This window comes from Pecten maximus, chromosome 17 (genome assembly GCF_902652985.1).
Source record: "Pecten maximus chromosome 17, xPecMax1.1, whole genome shotgun sequence".
NCBI classification, from domain to species: domain Eukaryota; kingdom Metazoa; phylum Mollusca; class Bivalvia; order Pectinida; family Pectinidae; genus Pecten; species Pecten maximus.
In genome coordinates this window covers 21,298,569-21,314,286 of record NC_047031.1, presented here as the reverse complement: position 1 = coordinate 21,314,286, position 15,718 = coordinate 21,298,569, and the positions used below count along the sequence as shown (strand labels likewise).

Below are 15,718 nucleotides of genomic sequence, written 5' to 3'. Positions count from 1 at the left end.
ATGATTTATTTTCATGAGTCATTTTCAACAGTAATGCTGCAGTTTGAGTCCGAAAATGTTAAATTCATGTACTCAGTATTCAGACATTCTGTGAGTCCATTACTGCAGGATTCGGGACTCGCATCTAGATGTATCATTGATGATTCAGAAGTCCAGAGGAAACTGTGAATGATAAAAACGATTATTGGGTCTGGACGTATTTTAATGATTCTATTCTATCAATGGCATTGCCACAAGTTACAACACAGGGGTAAATACAGTCAAAAACTGGGGGTTAACCGCTCGGTATGGCATCAACCTCGAGCTCCTGGACAGCTTGTTCCTGACTTTGCGAGCCTCGAGCACCAGGGCAGCTTGTTCCTGACTTTGCGAGCCCCGAGCTCCTGGACAGCTTGTTCCTGACTTTGCGAGCCTCGCGCTCATGGATAGCTTGTTCCTGACTTTGCGAGCCTCGAGCTCATGGACAGCTTGTTCCTGACTTTGCGAGCCTCGAGGTCCTGGACAGCTTGTTCCCGACAACACTTCGTCTATGAGAAGTTACTCTCATTGTTGAACGCATGTTTTGTTTGGTTTAGGGCTTACAGGTACAAGTAGGGCAGGCTAGTGGGACACGCAGGGCGGGAAAGTGTGTGTGTGTGTGTTTGCCTGTAACAATGGCGCTGGGTGTGGGACTTCTGACCGACAACAAAAGACGAAGGTGGGGTTGTATGCGGTATTGATAATAATTCGTATTTGCTGCGAGAAAATATTGAGGAGATATACCAGATGATATCAGTGGTTCGACTTACACTGGGTACTTACAATAAATAAGTTTCCTTTCTGGGAACGGCGGTGTTTTTGTACAGTTCTTTATGTTGGATCTTTTGTTTCGTTTTCATCAAATTTTTAAATATTATCAACGGTATAAGAGTAGAATTTCTTTGTTTTAGATTATACACCCTATTATCGAAGAAGTGAAAGCTTCAATATATTCCCGGGGACTAAGGGTGGCCGTCTCCTGTGTATGTATAATAGCGATATATATACTAATACCTTTACCTGTTAATAGAAAAGCTGGCGAACTCATTTCTTAAAACTTATCACAAAATATTTGGTATCTCGCCAGGCGACGCATGGTTATTAACAAAACTGGATATATAACAAAGGGGGGCTTTGTACAGCTTTTATTGCTGTAAATTTGATAAAGCTTAAACCCGGCGTTCAACTTAATGTACGCCATTGTAATTAAATGGTTGTGTCGGGGTCGAGACAGATCCATACGCAAACTCGTGTATGTGTGCACGGTCGTGTCAAAGGTCAAGGGCGTGAGCTTCATTTTGTGCGTTTCGGTAACAGAATAATGGCAGTAAAGACAAAGGCTATAGTGTTGTCCTGTTGTGTAAAATGGCGACAACGTGTTGACAGCAAAGCTATTCGGAAAATGCTTTGTTCCTGAATAGAAACACGAGTACTTGAGAATCGAACCCAGGTCGCCTAGGTGAAGGACGTGTGCAATACCCACGGCACCGCCTGCAAAAGGTGGGGTCTTCTTGGCTGCGAAGCGACTTCGTCACGAATCGTCGAAGTTAAGCGTTGCATTAGACGTGCGCAGGAGCTGTAGTGCCTGATTGACATGTATTGTAACAGTGTATTGTTTACAGTCCCGATCTGGCATTCATTGGTTTATGATACAGAAGAATGTGACTGATGACCCCGTTCATGGTGTATCATACGATATCGTCACTTTGTGTAACGGCGCTGTGTCTGTGCATTCGTTTTGGAACTTTTAAAACTGATGTATTTAACCAAACCCAAACCGTAGTTGGCTCACACGTGGTAAAATGTATGATGTATGTTTTCGGGACGTTTTGTATGAAGTAATCTCGGTACTCTGGGTTTGTATTGTTTAACGTCCTCCCAACATCTTTGGTGCTCATGGACTTGTATCTAAAATATTTGTAAGTAAAACTGATGAAATCTAAATCTTTCTCTATCTTGCATACTATTGGATTTTCTTTTTCGTCCAAAATGGGAAAGAAGGATTTACAGTCCGGTAAAAAAAAACCTTCAAATATTCCATCAATCTATGTAAATTCGAAGCAAGATTCAGAAAAAAATAATTCAAAACTTTAGTAACGGCTTTTTATGATAACGAGGCTTTTGGTGCCCGGATTCGTTTATTACAACAACGAGGCTTTGAGTGCCCATATTGCTATTGGCTGTTGTTGTAGTTTATTGAGACGGTAAATTCCATCCGTCCACCCGTGTCCGTCGGAGTTAGGGGGTACGATCTGATACCGTGTGATAGATACACCGGTCCGATTGTCAGGACCTGTTCTGTGATCTCTTGAGACGATAACGACAACTCGATCATTGTCTTTTATTGACATGCTTAAAAATGTTTCGATATCTCGTCATTTCCAGTACTTGTGGGCACATGTAGAAATGAAACGTCCGCGAATAACATGTATGTGTACCTGTGTAAACCCGCAAGGTAGAGCTTGTAACTTTCACTTCCGGTTTTGGAATCGAGCCCAGGTTGTCCTTGTAACTTTCACTTCCGATTGTGGAATCGAGCCCAGATCGTCTTCGTGATATGGGAATGCAAACTGAATCGATGTTCAAATGAATAAATAATTAATAAAAAAAAGGGGGGGGAGGGGGAGGGAGGATGACCTTTGGTGAGTCGGGAAAATCTTCGACCTTCAAATGGAAACGAAATTCTCCCTCTCATTGTGTGTATCATATGGCAGTTAAAATCTATTGTTGAAGGTGCCGGGTGCATTTGGGAGGATGGGTTTCGCCCGTTATTAGGATCACTGATTTCGATAACGTTTGGTACAACAGAAAACCGCAATGACGTTTATCATTGTCCGGTGTCGTTTCGTACCCATGATTGGATACTTTCTGTCTCTGCAGTGCGGTCAGCCATATTTTGCACTGCAACTCGAGACTTGCGTTACGACAAAAGCTTGTCTTTCCCCTGAGTGTCCCGTTCCATTGTGCCAGCCTCATTATAGCATTTATGGCAATTCGTATTGACATCGGAAACTGCCTCTGTGTGTGCCATACTATTTGTAATATATGATGAAATCTTCACCATGTACATAAATAAATCGGTTAAATTTTGTTGTTAGGGTTTCATGAAGAGTTCCTGAAGGTCAATTTTCAAAAATAATCAACTTGTGAAAGTTTGCCATATCGGAAAATACATGTACAAGTTTTCTTCTTTGTTTTATCGTATAAATTCAAGAATATTCCACTGTTTTGACTAGTTTTACTACCATTAGCCACACACTGGTGATGTTATTGGTCATACGGCGACTAACATAGATGTGGGGCGTACTGTTGACGGTTTCCCCTGTAACCATGGAAACCAGTGGTTTTGTTCATTGGATGGGGATCGGGCCTTTTAAGCCTCGAGAGTTGACGAAGAATTATGAAGGGAGTTTTCTGTAGTAAACTGCAAATTTGAGGAAGTCGGCTTAAATATGAAATAATTCCATGGGGTCATTGCCCCCCCCAAAAAAAAGTCCTCAAAAAAGCCATGGAAACCATAGTTTTCTAGAGTTGTGTGACTGAGAATCCCGTGCACGTGTTTTATTTCCAGTATTTGTACTTGTAGCGTCATGACGTGAGGGAGACATTCATGTCTGATTTTACTGATAATCTATGCATCGCTGGTATAAAACCTGTATTGAAAACATTTTATACATACAATACTGTTTAAATACCCCGAAAGCATACGTTATTTCCGAGTAATTATCCTCATTCAAGGGAAGATTCACAGATCTATTCTCAAGATCCCGAACGTATTGAATAACAAAAGACTTGGGACGACAACGTAGATAACGGAAATTCTCGCCTGAGAATCGGGATGTCGCTGAAGGTTGTTCTTGGTCGTCAAGGTCGTTCTTCGTCGTCAAGGTCGCGTGGACTAAGGTTTATAATCTAGAGTGTGACGTCAGTTAACTGGGTTCCTTTTCTTTTGAGATGCCATTCAGCACATAAGACTATATAAATCATATACAATTCATATACAAGATGACGGAGGCTATACATTACCCTGTGTCTGAGATCCATTGTACAATTATTGACTGTTCTACCATCAACGTTATAAGGCCATTTCACAGTAGTATTAATTTCAAAGAAACTCGATTTAAATTTTTAAGTATATGTTAAGTTAGAAAAAACTGTTCAGAGATCCAATATCTTGTATATAATTTGCATTAAAGTTTTGTAAACGAATGGATTAATATAGGAGTAATGACAAATTAGGTGTAAAGGAAACGCTCAAGGATTTCATTGTAATTAAATGTTTACATTATATTTATAGAGGTTAGTATTGATATTGCTGTCGTGAAGACGAGAAATTAACTCATTATTGAGCGACTTGTCGGCTATATGACAACCCCGCCGTCAAGGTTAAACTCGTGTTGTATAGTATCTTCAACCTTACGCAGGTCATAATTCTCGTACCAGCGATTTTATCATAGTTTTCATAACCATGAAGACTTTTTCTTTAAAAAAAAAGTACGATATAGAAACGATCTTATTATATTCAAATTGTAATAAATCTTGGTCGAAGTATATGTTCAGACCTTGAAAATGACATTTAATAGTTAAGTTTTATGAAAGTTTGTTTGATGTAGAATTAATATATATCCGGTCCATTGTTTGGAAATATTTGTATTGTTATGAAATTAAATTACATATCTAATATTGAATTTCAATAATCCCGAGTGACCTAAAATTTGAGCGGACAGATAAACTTGCTGTATACTACATGTAGTTTGTGAGTGGCATATTTCAGCGGGTTTGTGATTGGCGTACACCTTGACAACAAAGCGTTTCCAGTTTGTATTTCCTTCGTGATAGACTTCATCTTAAGCCATTGTCAAAATTGTATATGACGTCATAACTTAGTTCGTAATTTAAAAAAGAAAATGAATCAAGAGATTAATATACTGTTGGCACTAGTAAACTGTTCCTTCATGAAATAAACCATTAACAGAGAACGTCTTTCATTCAAATAAAAATCGTGTTTAAGTAAATTATATCATTAGAGTTTACCTGTATTGGTTTTTCACAAGTATATTTCTGTACACGAGGTTTTCCGCTATTGTCAGTTGTAACATTTTAACTCCACACTAAAGAGCTCCCTTTGTTGTCTCGCCACTAACCCTGCCGTAAGCCTTCGAGTACCCCTCGGTCTTTATCGCCTGATTACACACCAATAAAGACCTTTTCGGTAAGCCTACTGACTCGGATAAGACGGATTTGGTTCAAAATCATGTGCCGGTCTGCTATTGATGACTGACAGCGTAACGGCAATACCTTAACCTCTATTGTGGGAAGAAGTACACGGTCAGGCCAAACAAAAAAATATGCGTTTTAGATATATCTCTTTTCTTACACTATTTGCTCTATTTATCGAAACTTTAGATTTGTTATGTCATGGCGCAGAGGTTAGTGCACTGATCCCTTGATTAGGCGGCAGCGACCTGAATCCGCGATCGGAGTTAACATGTATCTTTCTCATGGTATGTTTGTTTCCTCCAGCGGATGTTTACAATTGTTCTTTGTTTATGGGAAAAGAAAATTGAATATTTTTGAAATTGAAGAAGAAAAAAAATCATGTGTGATTTCTACTTATTTCAAATAGTTTCCTCGGCACAAGTCGGTGTCCATTGAGCAAGAGCCTGACATAAATTTAATTTTGCCTGTCCTAAGCGACTGAATGCGGCGGGTTATTTGTTATAAAAAGCCTACGGTAAAGGTCGTTTACGTTACTAAATGTTGTGTGGTTAACCTTTTGGTTGGTATTTTACAATCTATGTCATACGAACTCGTATAATTATAGTGTTACCTTATCGATTGAAATGTCCGGAAGGAGATTCTGGATATCTGGAATAGTTCACTTTACGGAATAGCCTTTGTACAGTTCAGTTTCGTTATGAGTTTCAGTTATGAAGATATGACAGTCTTGAGGGGGTTCGCTATTGAGGTTTCTTGGCTTCAAAATCTTCTTATGTACATTTTCTATATCGTCCTGACGAGAATTGTGTAAAATAAGACGCTTGAATGATTTTGGCCAGTTGCTATCTAAATGTTTTATGTGTGAAACTAGGCAATGTTGTGACTGATTTACTTGCCTGGCAAATATTCTTCGGGATTCTTTGACGGTGGACCGGAAGCGGAAGTAAATAGGCGTCTACTACAGGTCGTGCCGGATGCAATCGTTCATATTTACGTGAATTGCACCTGTCCCGGCCTGCAGTGGGTGACCTTCGTCATCTCCTGTCTCGGACGATGTTGTACCTTTTCAGTGGAATCGTTTGTCATTGAATTCATGTTTTCATATTGATTGGATTGTTTGGGCTTGGTGTCTGAATACCTGGCTTGTTTTGGCTTGGTGTCTGAATACCTGGATTGTGTTGGCTTGGCGTCTGAATACCTGGATTGTCTTGGCTTGGTGTCTGAATACCTGGATTGTGTTGGCTTGGCGTCTGAATACCTGGATTGTCTTGGCTTGGTGTCTGAATACCTGGATTGTGTTGGCTTGGCGTCTGAATACCTGGATTGTGTTGGCTTGGCGTCTGAATACCTGGATTGTGTTGGCTTGGTGTCTGAATACCTGGATTGTGTTGGCTTGATGTCTGAATACCTGGATTGTGTTGGCTTGATGTCTGAATACCTGGATTGTGTTGGCTTGGTGTCTGAATACCTGGATTGTTTGGGCTTGGTGTCTGAATACCTGGATTGTTTGGGCTTGATGTCTGAATACCTGGATTGTGTTGGCTTGGTGTCTAAATACCTGGATTGTTTTGGCTTGGTGTCTGAATACCTGGATTGTTTGGGCTTGATGTCTCAATACCTGGCTTCTCGTGACAGTTTAAATTATTCCCACTACGTTAACAAATACATGTAAATCTTAACGGAAGTTATATAACTAATGTCAATAATGCTTATTTACATTTGTATGATTCTGTGTTTTCCAGGACGAGACGCGTGCGACTCTCACCTTCGTTTCGAGCCGACAGAACACTACCTACCATCGATGTGGAGCCCGTTATAGACAACGATCCAGTTTACATCGGCCTTCACCACGAATGATATCTAATGAGGAGGAAGAGGAGATTGGCGACGTTTTCGTGGGAGGTCATGAAATCAACTCACTTTGTGATCGGCAGGTCTTCCTAAAGAATTAACCTTAAAGGTGTTCCCGAACGTAACTTTCTTTCTTGGTCACAATAGACTGGACTCCATATAATTTCCCAAGTCCTTGGCTCTTTGAGTTATTTGTTTGGGAGTGTATCGAATTTAATATATTTCACTTATAGAGAATCGTTTTCAGAGGTAGGAACCTGTGTACAGGTTGTCTGTGGTGTGGGGCAGATGTCTGTTGGATTTCTTCGTTCTTATGTCCTTAGAAAGAGGTTTAGTTAAGGGTCTAATGGGTCAACACCACATTTCGAGGTTTACACCACGGATAATAATATGTTCTGTTTAGAGTAGTTGCGCATCTATATAAATGCAATTGTCTGATGAAAATAGCATCATTGAATGGTGTACGGTTAGTTATAATGGTTAGATGAGGTGCAGAGGGCTCTGGATGATCTACTCTCGTGTTTGACGTTACACCCTCTGCTGGTGATTGGAAGACAAGGGGGATTACTCTGAGATATGGTTGTTGAATTGACTTGGTAATGTTCTATGTTGCTGACGTCATTGAAAGCAAATGGAAGGTTCTATGTCTGTATTGAACACGTTGGAGCTGAGACCTATTTACAGTGAGTTGAGTTAAGGTTATGGGTATCGGTACATGATGGTACCAGAATCAACACTTACGATATTGCCACGAAGAGGTCTGGACCTGTGTAATATTTGGTTGTCATAGTATCCAATTGCACTCGTCCCGGCCTGCCCCGTGACTGTTAAGCTGCAAGCGTCTTGACGACGCAGAAAAAGTTTCTTGATTGTTGGGTGCTTGCGTTCCACAGTTCAGACTAAGCTTTGTATTTCGGAGTATGTAGAATGTTGGAAATAGGCATAATAAGATTTTCTTCCTTTTTTCACGGACACGGAGTTTTGACCTTTGACATGGAGAAGGAAAAGGCAATGTTTGGAGCAGGCGTGACTTTTGCAATCTGTTTATTTTGAAATTTCAAATTGCACTCGTCCCGGCCTGCCTCACCTTGCCACATCTCGCCATTCTAGACACATTTGGAGTTTATATTGTTTTCGTTAGGAGCTGAGCAATGCAAATCACGTTTCTTTTCATACACAGCGAGGTAAGTTTTTCTCTCTTGGCTTAGACGTTCTTTAAACCATATCTCCAAACATAACGGGGGGAAAACATTTCTCTCAACAGGCAACAAATAACGTATATTACTATTTGCCTTGTTTTGCTCTTGTTTATGGTCTAGTTTCAGTCGACGACAACATATCTCATGGATTCACACTTTTGTATTGTGACGTCACCGGAAGTTCTTTTGACCAATGGCGACCATCTTGAAAATTGATGAAGTTCTCGATTGTGTGGCTGTCAGTCTTGATTTCTGGATTTTACAGCTTTATTACCAAATAAAAATTATTTAACAAAAAAAGTGTTTTATTTGTATGTGCTGCCAGTCACTTAAGGGGAAATATTTAAAAGGCTGATAAAAAAAATTCAGGATCTTCAAATATTTCTGAGGAATAAATCAATAATAAATACAATGTGAGTTATTGGGCACATTAAATGCAGTGTCAAATTACAAAGTTAGTTAAAAACCTAGATATATTGCAAAGATACGTGGATTGTACAAAAGACGTCAGAATATTACATAGTACGTCCGGAAAATCGGCATGAGGCGACATGCAGGGAAACTATTCAAAAGTCAACAACCAGAGCTTACCAGCCAGTAATCTCGACGGAGTGTACAGAAGACGTACTTTAGGACATTTTACATGTACAGGTCGATATATAGCCGGAACAAACCAGAATGGAAATATCTTAACGTTACTGTGTTTACAGTTACCCCCCTTGTATCCTGTTTCGCTCATTTTGTCATGACGCTGATTGCTGGATTACAATAAAAGTCCGTGATCATACATACATTTATGTGTCGATTTCTGAATATTTAAGTAAAGCCTGATAATACAGTGAACAAGTATAGATTGTACAGATGTAGTTATTGAGTTCGATACATATGGAGTCATCTGCAGAATGATGGATAAAGCCAGAGACCTGTATATCAGATCTACAAGTCTCTGATAAAGCCAAGCAATTACATGTATATTGATAATTGATATTGAGACAACAGGTGCCCGGGTGCTATGTAGAAACAATAACGAATGGATGATACACTTCCGCTACTATATGCTTAGTAAATTATAAAGAAGTAAAGGGTGTTTTATCATTGGTGTTTCTATATAATATCGTAACCCGGACACCTGGTGGTTTTCTCTGGGTACTCTGGCTTTCCTCCACCTCCAAAACCTGGCACGTCCTTAAATAACCCTGGACGTTAAACAAAATAAACCAAACCATTTGAGGCATATACGTTAACATGTGGAATCGTCTGCATGGTAACGATAATGCATTTAACAATATATGGTATTCAACGGGTGTACATGTATATTGTTCCGCCCTGTAGTACTCTGTTACTTGGATAACGTACATGTAGTTCCTATGACGTAAAATGGAAACGAGCACGTTCAATGTCTGTATCATGATGATATATGACAATGATCAAATCAATACAAATGAGGGGTATAAACATACTCTAAATAATTGGACAAGCTGATTAATTAAATTGAAACAAAGAGTTTTTGAAATGACACCTTAAACGCATACAAGTTTTAAAAAGATTGCGCTTGTTTGTTATATACGGTTTAAATTTGTGGAGTCGCCTGAAGTGATCCTGGACCTATTTACACTAGAAAACTAATTTATAATTGTAACAAACATCCGCCTTTCTTTATCATTTCATTGCACGCCATCAAGGAAAACGATTTCAAGTTGTTTTTAATTAAGACAAATAGGGTTTTTTTTTGTGAGTAACATTCTATATACATGACGCCAACATCAACGAAATTTATTTTTCTGGGCCCCAACAAGCTACCGTGAACTAATTATTTATTGAAATACATTTCGAACTTTCGCCGAGAAGGTGTCTGGCTCCTTCAGATAACAGTGACGCAATAACAGATCGATCTTTACGTTTTTTTGATTTAAACATATTTTTATTGTTAAATATAACAACAGGAATAGGACACAAGTTATCGCAACTTAAAAACGCCTCCTTCCAATAACCATTATGTACATAATATGAATTTACAACATAATACAGTATATGAAATTTGTATATGATGTAAGAAAAGAGAGAGATGGGGGACAGAATGAAAAGTTGACAGGTAAATGCCAGTTAATTGAGAGACAGACAGACAGACTGACAGACAGAGAGATGACCTAAAATCGATTACTGGATTTAATAAAATTTTGACCATATTGAAAAATACAGCCGTTTTGTTCATCAGATAATTTAGGAGAACATTGACATTACAATAGCGGGAGAGATGATCAAATAAAGTTTCACGCTCTCATACAATATACAATCAAAAAAGTAATGATACACGTTTCCATATTCATTACCACATGCACAGGTTGGGATCATTTATTATACTTTACTCTTTGGTAACGAAGACTTAGCTTTGGATGTAAATAATTATGTGTTCGAACATGTGCAGGCTTTCATCAAATCCAGCAAGAGATTTTAAACATGCATGTTCTGTCTATCTTTATATCACTATTTGCATAATTATGTAAAATTGACTTATTTAAACTTTGACTTTATAAATGTCTATGTCATCAATTGTGTAAAATGTTTTGTTGATAGGGGATGGCTTCATAAGTTGTCATAACTTGTGCCAAATCCATTGTGCCTATTTTGGACAATAAATATGTTTAAAGTCAATTTATTATATTTACTCTATACAAATCTTAGTTTAAGCTACTACAAACGTCTTAATCTTGTGTGTAAAACATTTAAGTTTTACGTCCATCGTCGAGTGATCTTTATTGGTTCTATGTAAGACTGATATTTTCTCTACTTTTTTCCATTTTTCCTATTTTCATCTTAAAGATATATATCTAAAATCAAAGGAAACCGACATGTAAATGAAATCTAAGAAGAGTGATCTGAGAAAATCCAAGATGGCCGCCCGTTGATAATTTAGTAACCCGACCTGAATCAAAATGTAATTGGATTAGACAGAGACCAAACAAAAATTGCATAATAAGTTTAAGAAAAGGGTCCTTCATGCACTTCTCAAGATATAGCGAGAACAAGCTTCAATTGCCAAAATCCAAGATGGCCGCATGTTGACGTTTTCCCTCCACTCAAAATGAAACCCCTATGGGCACAATAAGTACCAATGAAGCTTTTATAAACCTCAGCAATATCCTCCCGGTAATTGTCAAGATATATTGATAACACACTTCAACTGCGAAAATTCAAGATGGCTACCTATATGCCATTTTGATTTCTCGACCAAACAAAAAACATAAATGGGCACGACTAGGGGATCAAGATGAACCTGCAAGCCATTTTTGATCAGAGATCGTTGATTATCTCTCAAGAAATAGCGATAACAATATCAACTGCCAAAATCAACAATGGCTGCCTGCCGGTCATTTTTTCCATATCAAACTCAAATTTGGATGGACACAACTAGCGACCAAGGTAACAAACATGTGAAGTTTGAGAAAATTCCCTCCAGTACTTCTCAAGAAATGGCGATTATAAACTTAAACTGTCAAAATCCAAGATGGCTGTTTGTCGACCCTTTTCTTTTTCTTGATCAGACTCAAATTTTGATATGCACAACAATAGACCAACGTCCAATCAATGTTACAATTGAAGTTTGAAAAAAAATCCATCCAGTGCTTCTCAAGAAATAGCGATAACAACGATTGTTTACGGACGGACGGACCACGGACGAACAGCAACTCTAATATCCCACCGTCATAGCAAATATCTTTGCAACCCAAGGCCTCATGACTTCGTTTTCACGAATAAGAATACGTACATTATACGACGTTATGATACCTTAGCTAGCGCAGATACATCTGATGATGTGCTAAAAACAAAAAAATCTGACAGGCGGTTAAGTTTGTTATTGCTATTGATGTGAAGATTCTATGTTTGTAATCGCCATATATATAAGTAGTGTAATATATACATAACCCGTTATACTGAATCGTTTGGTAATAATAAAATAGCATTATCATGAGATCGTTTGATTAGAAAGGCAAATCTTGTGAACGAATCTGGAAAAAAAAATATTGTGGAGATGCGGGGGATCGAACCCCGGGCCTTTCACATGCAAAGCGAACGCTCTACCACTGAGCTACATCCCCGACATATAAATGTTCATGTTATTTAAAAAAAAAAAAAAAAAAGACTACAAATGTATAATAATATAGGATGTAAATTTACTGACATTTTACAGTTTCCTTTTTTTTTAATGTTAAAATTAGTATCAGGCTTAAAATGTTGAATCCAGGATGAAAACATATTTACGGTATCATGTCATCATTTCAAAAACCTGAGTTTTCACAATTAGTTGTAACAACGTGATTTTTTGTTGTTTACATTGGTAGTGTGTATACAGCCCGTTACATTTAATCGCTTGATGGACTTAGTTAAACTTGATATTAAATAATAATGTTAAAATTGGCACATCTAGGTATAACACCTGAAATATCAAATATTTCTGAATCGGGTGAAAAAAAAAGGACAAAATATTTGTGGAGATGCGGGGGATCGAACCCCGGGCCTTTCACATGCAAAGCGAACGCTCTACCACTGAGCTACATCCCCGACATGTCAATGCTAGCGTTATCATTTCAAACAAAAGACTACGTATATTAAATGTTTTTGCTCCTTTTAGTCCATTATTGCAAAATTTACAGACATTTACAGTTTCTCTTTGTACTTTTAAAATAACGAACAGAGTTTAAAATGTTGAATCCACGATGAAAACAGTTGTATGGTGTCACGTTCGAATTTTGATAATCTGGATTTTCACACTTACTTGTAACAATATGACTTATTGTTGTGTTTTCTGAGTTTATTATACCGTAAACACACAAAGCTATGTTGAGAAGATGGGTCTACTTAAAGTAGTAGCTGGTGGCTAGTTCAGGCCTGTTGGCGTGCTATTCGATCAGAACAACAGGATTGAAAGGTATTTTCCACGGAATTAAACAAGACAATAGACGCCCGTCCGTCATATCAACTTTCACGAGAAACAAAAAAAAACGCCAGGAGTGGAGATTGTATTAACACAACGCCTGTCAGTTAATCACTTCACTATCAATCATAGATCTTAACTATACTTAATACAGGGGATGTAGCTCAGTGGTAGAGCGTTCGCTTCGCATGTGAAAGGCCCCGGGTTCAATCCCCGGCATCTCCAATTTTGACACATTATCACTGGAAGACATCGATATAAGTCTTATTTGACTTCTTTGATGTATCTTGACCTTTTCCCACAGCTAATGAGTCTTTCGCGACTAACTAATGAGTCTTTCGCGACTAATTATACTTATGCCATATTCAATGAAGCTTGGTTTTTCTTCTTCAAAACGAGTAATTATCACACAGTTCAAAAGTATGATTTTATTAATTATTACAAACCTTTTTATATAACACCTACGACTATAAAACGTATTTTTAAAGATCGCCAACAACAGAGTAACTATAATCGATTGAAAACACGATTTTGTATGCAATACTTTACGTTAGAACCATGCACCTTCCAAAAGTTATAATTCTTTTTTTTTATCTCTAAAAGTAAATACTCTATAAGTGATTACTTCCGGAGAATATCCTGTTGAACTCCGCCTCTATATAAAACTTTCGGTCTAATAAATTGTTATTAGTTTTGTGTTTGTCTTACTATATATAGTTCTATACATGTCATATCATTGATTTTTGTGACAAGTAGTTTTATACACTGTCGGCGATGTAGCAGCTTTACGTGGAACATGTCACCTGGAGGTGATTACACAGTAACAGTAGGCCCCTAGTTATGTTATACATGTGTCAAATATCGTCTGAACATGATATATTGTATTACAAATTGATTCAAATACATATATATGCAAGGAGGCAATGAATATGTATGTGCTAAATACGTATGTAGAATTAGCGATAAATATGTATGCACTACATACATATGCAGGATTCGCGATGAATTTTAATGGTACATATGTTTGCCAAGTAAGCGATGAATATGTATGAGCTACATAATGTATCCCAAGTAAGCAATGAATATGTATGAGCTACATAATGTACCCCAAGTGAGCAATGAATATGTATGAGCTACATAATGTATCCCAAGTGAGCAATGAATATGTATGAGCTACATAATGTATCCCAAGTGAGCAATGAATATGTATGAGCTACATAATGTACCCCAAGTGAGCAATGAATATGTATGAGCTACATAATGTATCCCAAGTGAGCAATGAATATGTATGAGCTACATAATGTACCCCAAGTGAGCAATGAATATGTATGAGCTACATAATGTATCCCAAGTGAGCAATGAATATGTATGAGCTACATAGTGTATCCCAAGTAAGCAATGAATATGTATGAGCTACATAGTGTATCCCAAGTGAGCAATGAATATGTATGAGTTACATAATGTATCCCAAGTGAGCAATGAATATGTATGAGCTACATAATGTATCCCAAGTGAGCGATGAATATGTATGAGTTACATAATGTATCCAAAGTGAGGGATGAATATTTATGAGCTACATATGTATCCCAAATGAGCAATGAATATGTATGAGTTACATAATGTATCCCAAGTGAGCAATGAATATGTATGAGCTACATAATGTATCCCAAGTGAGCGATGAATATGTATGAGTTACATAATGTATCCAAAGTGAGGGATGAATATTTATGAGCTACATATGTATCCCACGTGAGCAATGAATATGTATGAGTTACATAATGTATGTGCCAACTCTTTTGATATGTTGTTGAAATATTTTAACTTCTACTAACCACATGTAACATTTAGAAAACAGTTAACAGAGAGGTACAATGAGTTGAGCTCACCGGCTACGATAGTTATGTAATTAATGGACAGGGCTTAGCTAAGGGGCTAACTACAGAAATCATTATTGACCATTGGAAGTGGTTATTATATAGTGTGTGTACAGTCCGTTACATTTAACCACTTGATTGATTAAATTAAGCTTGAAATTAAATAATAATGATAAAATTGACACATCCAGGTATTTCACCTGAAATTTCAAACATTTCTGAATCAGGTAAAAAAAGGTACAAAATATTTGTGGAGATGCGGGGGAGGAACCCCGGGCCTTTCACATGCAAAGCGAACGCTCTACCACTGAACTACATCCCCGACATAGTAAATGTAATAAAACTGTAAATCGATGCCACTGTTATCATTTCAATCAAAAGACTACAAATTTATATTAAATGTCTTTGCTCCTTTTAGTACATTATTACAAAATTTACAGTCACTTACAGTTTTCTCTTTGTAATTCTAAAATAACGAACTGAGTTTAAAATATTGAATCCACGATGAAAACAGATGTATGGTGTCACGTTATAATTTTGATTAATCTGGATTTTCACAATTACTTGTAACAACATGACTTTTTGTTGTGTGTTTTCTGAGTTTATCTTACCGTAAACATCCA

At 37.5% G+C, this 15,718-nt stretch overlaps 1 protein-coding gene and 3 non-coding genes across 4 annotated transcripts; 1 reads left to right on the top strand and 3 right to left on the bottom strand.

The window, feature by feature from the left end:
- Positions 1-6,228: 6,228 nt before the first annotated feature.
- LOC117315214 (salivary glue protein Sgs-3-like) lies at positions 6,229-7,877 on the bottom strand. The gene is made up of 2 exons (XM_033869359.1): positions 7,831-7,877; positions 6,229-6,826 (listed from the first exon to the last, which is right to left on the bottom strand). Exons 1-2 carry the CDS (start codon positions 7,875-7,877, stop codon positions 6,229-6,231), a joined length of 645 nt encoding a protein of 214 aa, XP_033725250.1.
- A 4,436-nt stretch (positions 7,878-12,313) lies between these two features.
- Positions 12,314-12,385, bottom strand: Trnaa-ugc. Its single transcript has one exon. It is a non-coding gene; the product is annotated as a tRNA-Ala (tRNA).
- Positions 12,386-12,776: 391 nt separating this feature from the next.
- Positions 12,777-12,848, bottom strand: Trnaa-ugc. The gene has a single exon. It is a non-coding gene; the product is annotated as a tRNA-Ala (tRNA).
- Positions 12,849-13,374: 526 nt separating this feature from the next.
- Trnaa-cgc lies at positions 13,375-13,446 on the top strand. The gene has a single exon. It is a non-coding gene; the product is annotated as a tRNA-Ala (tRNA).
- Positions 13,447-15,718: the final 2,272 nt, after the last annotated feature.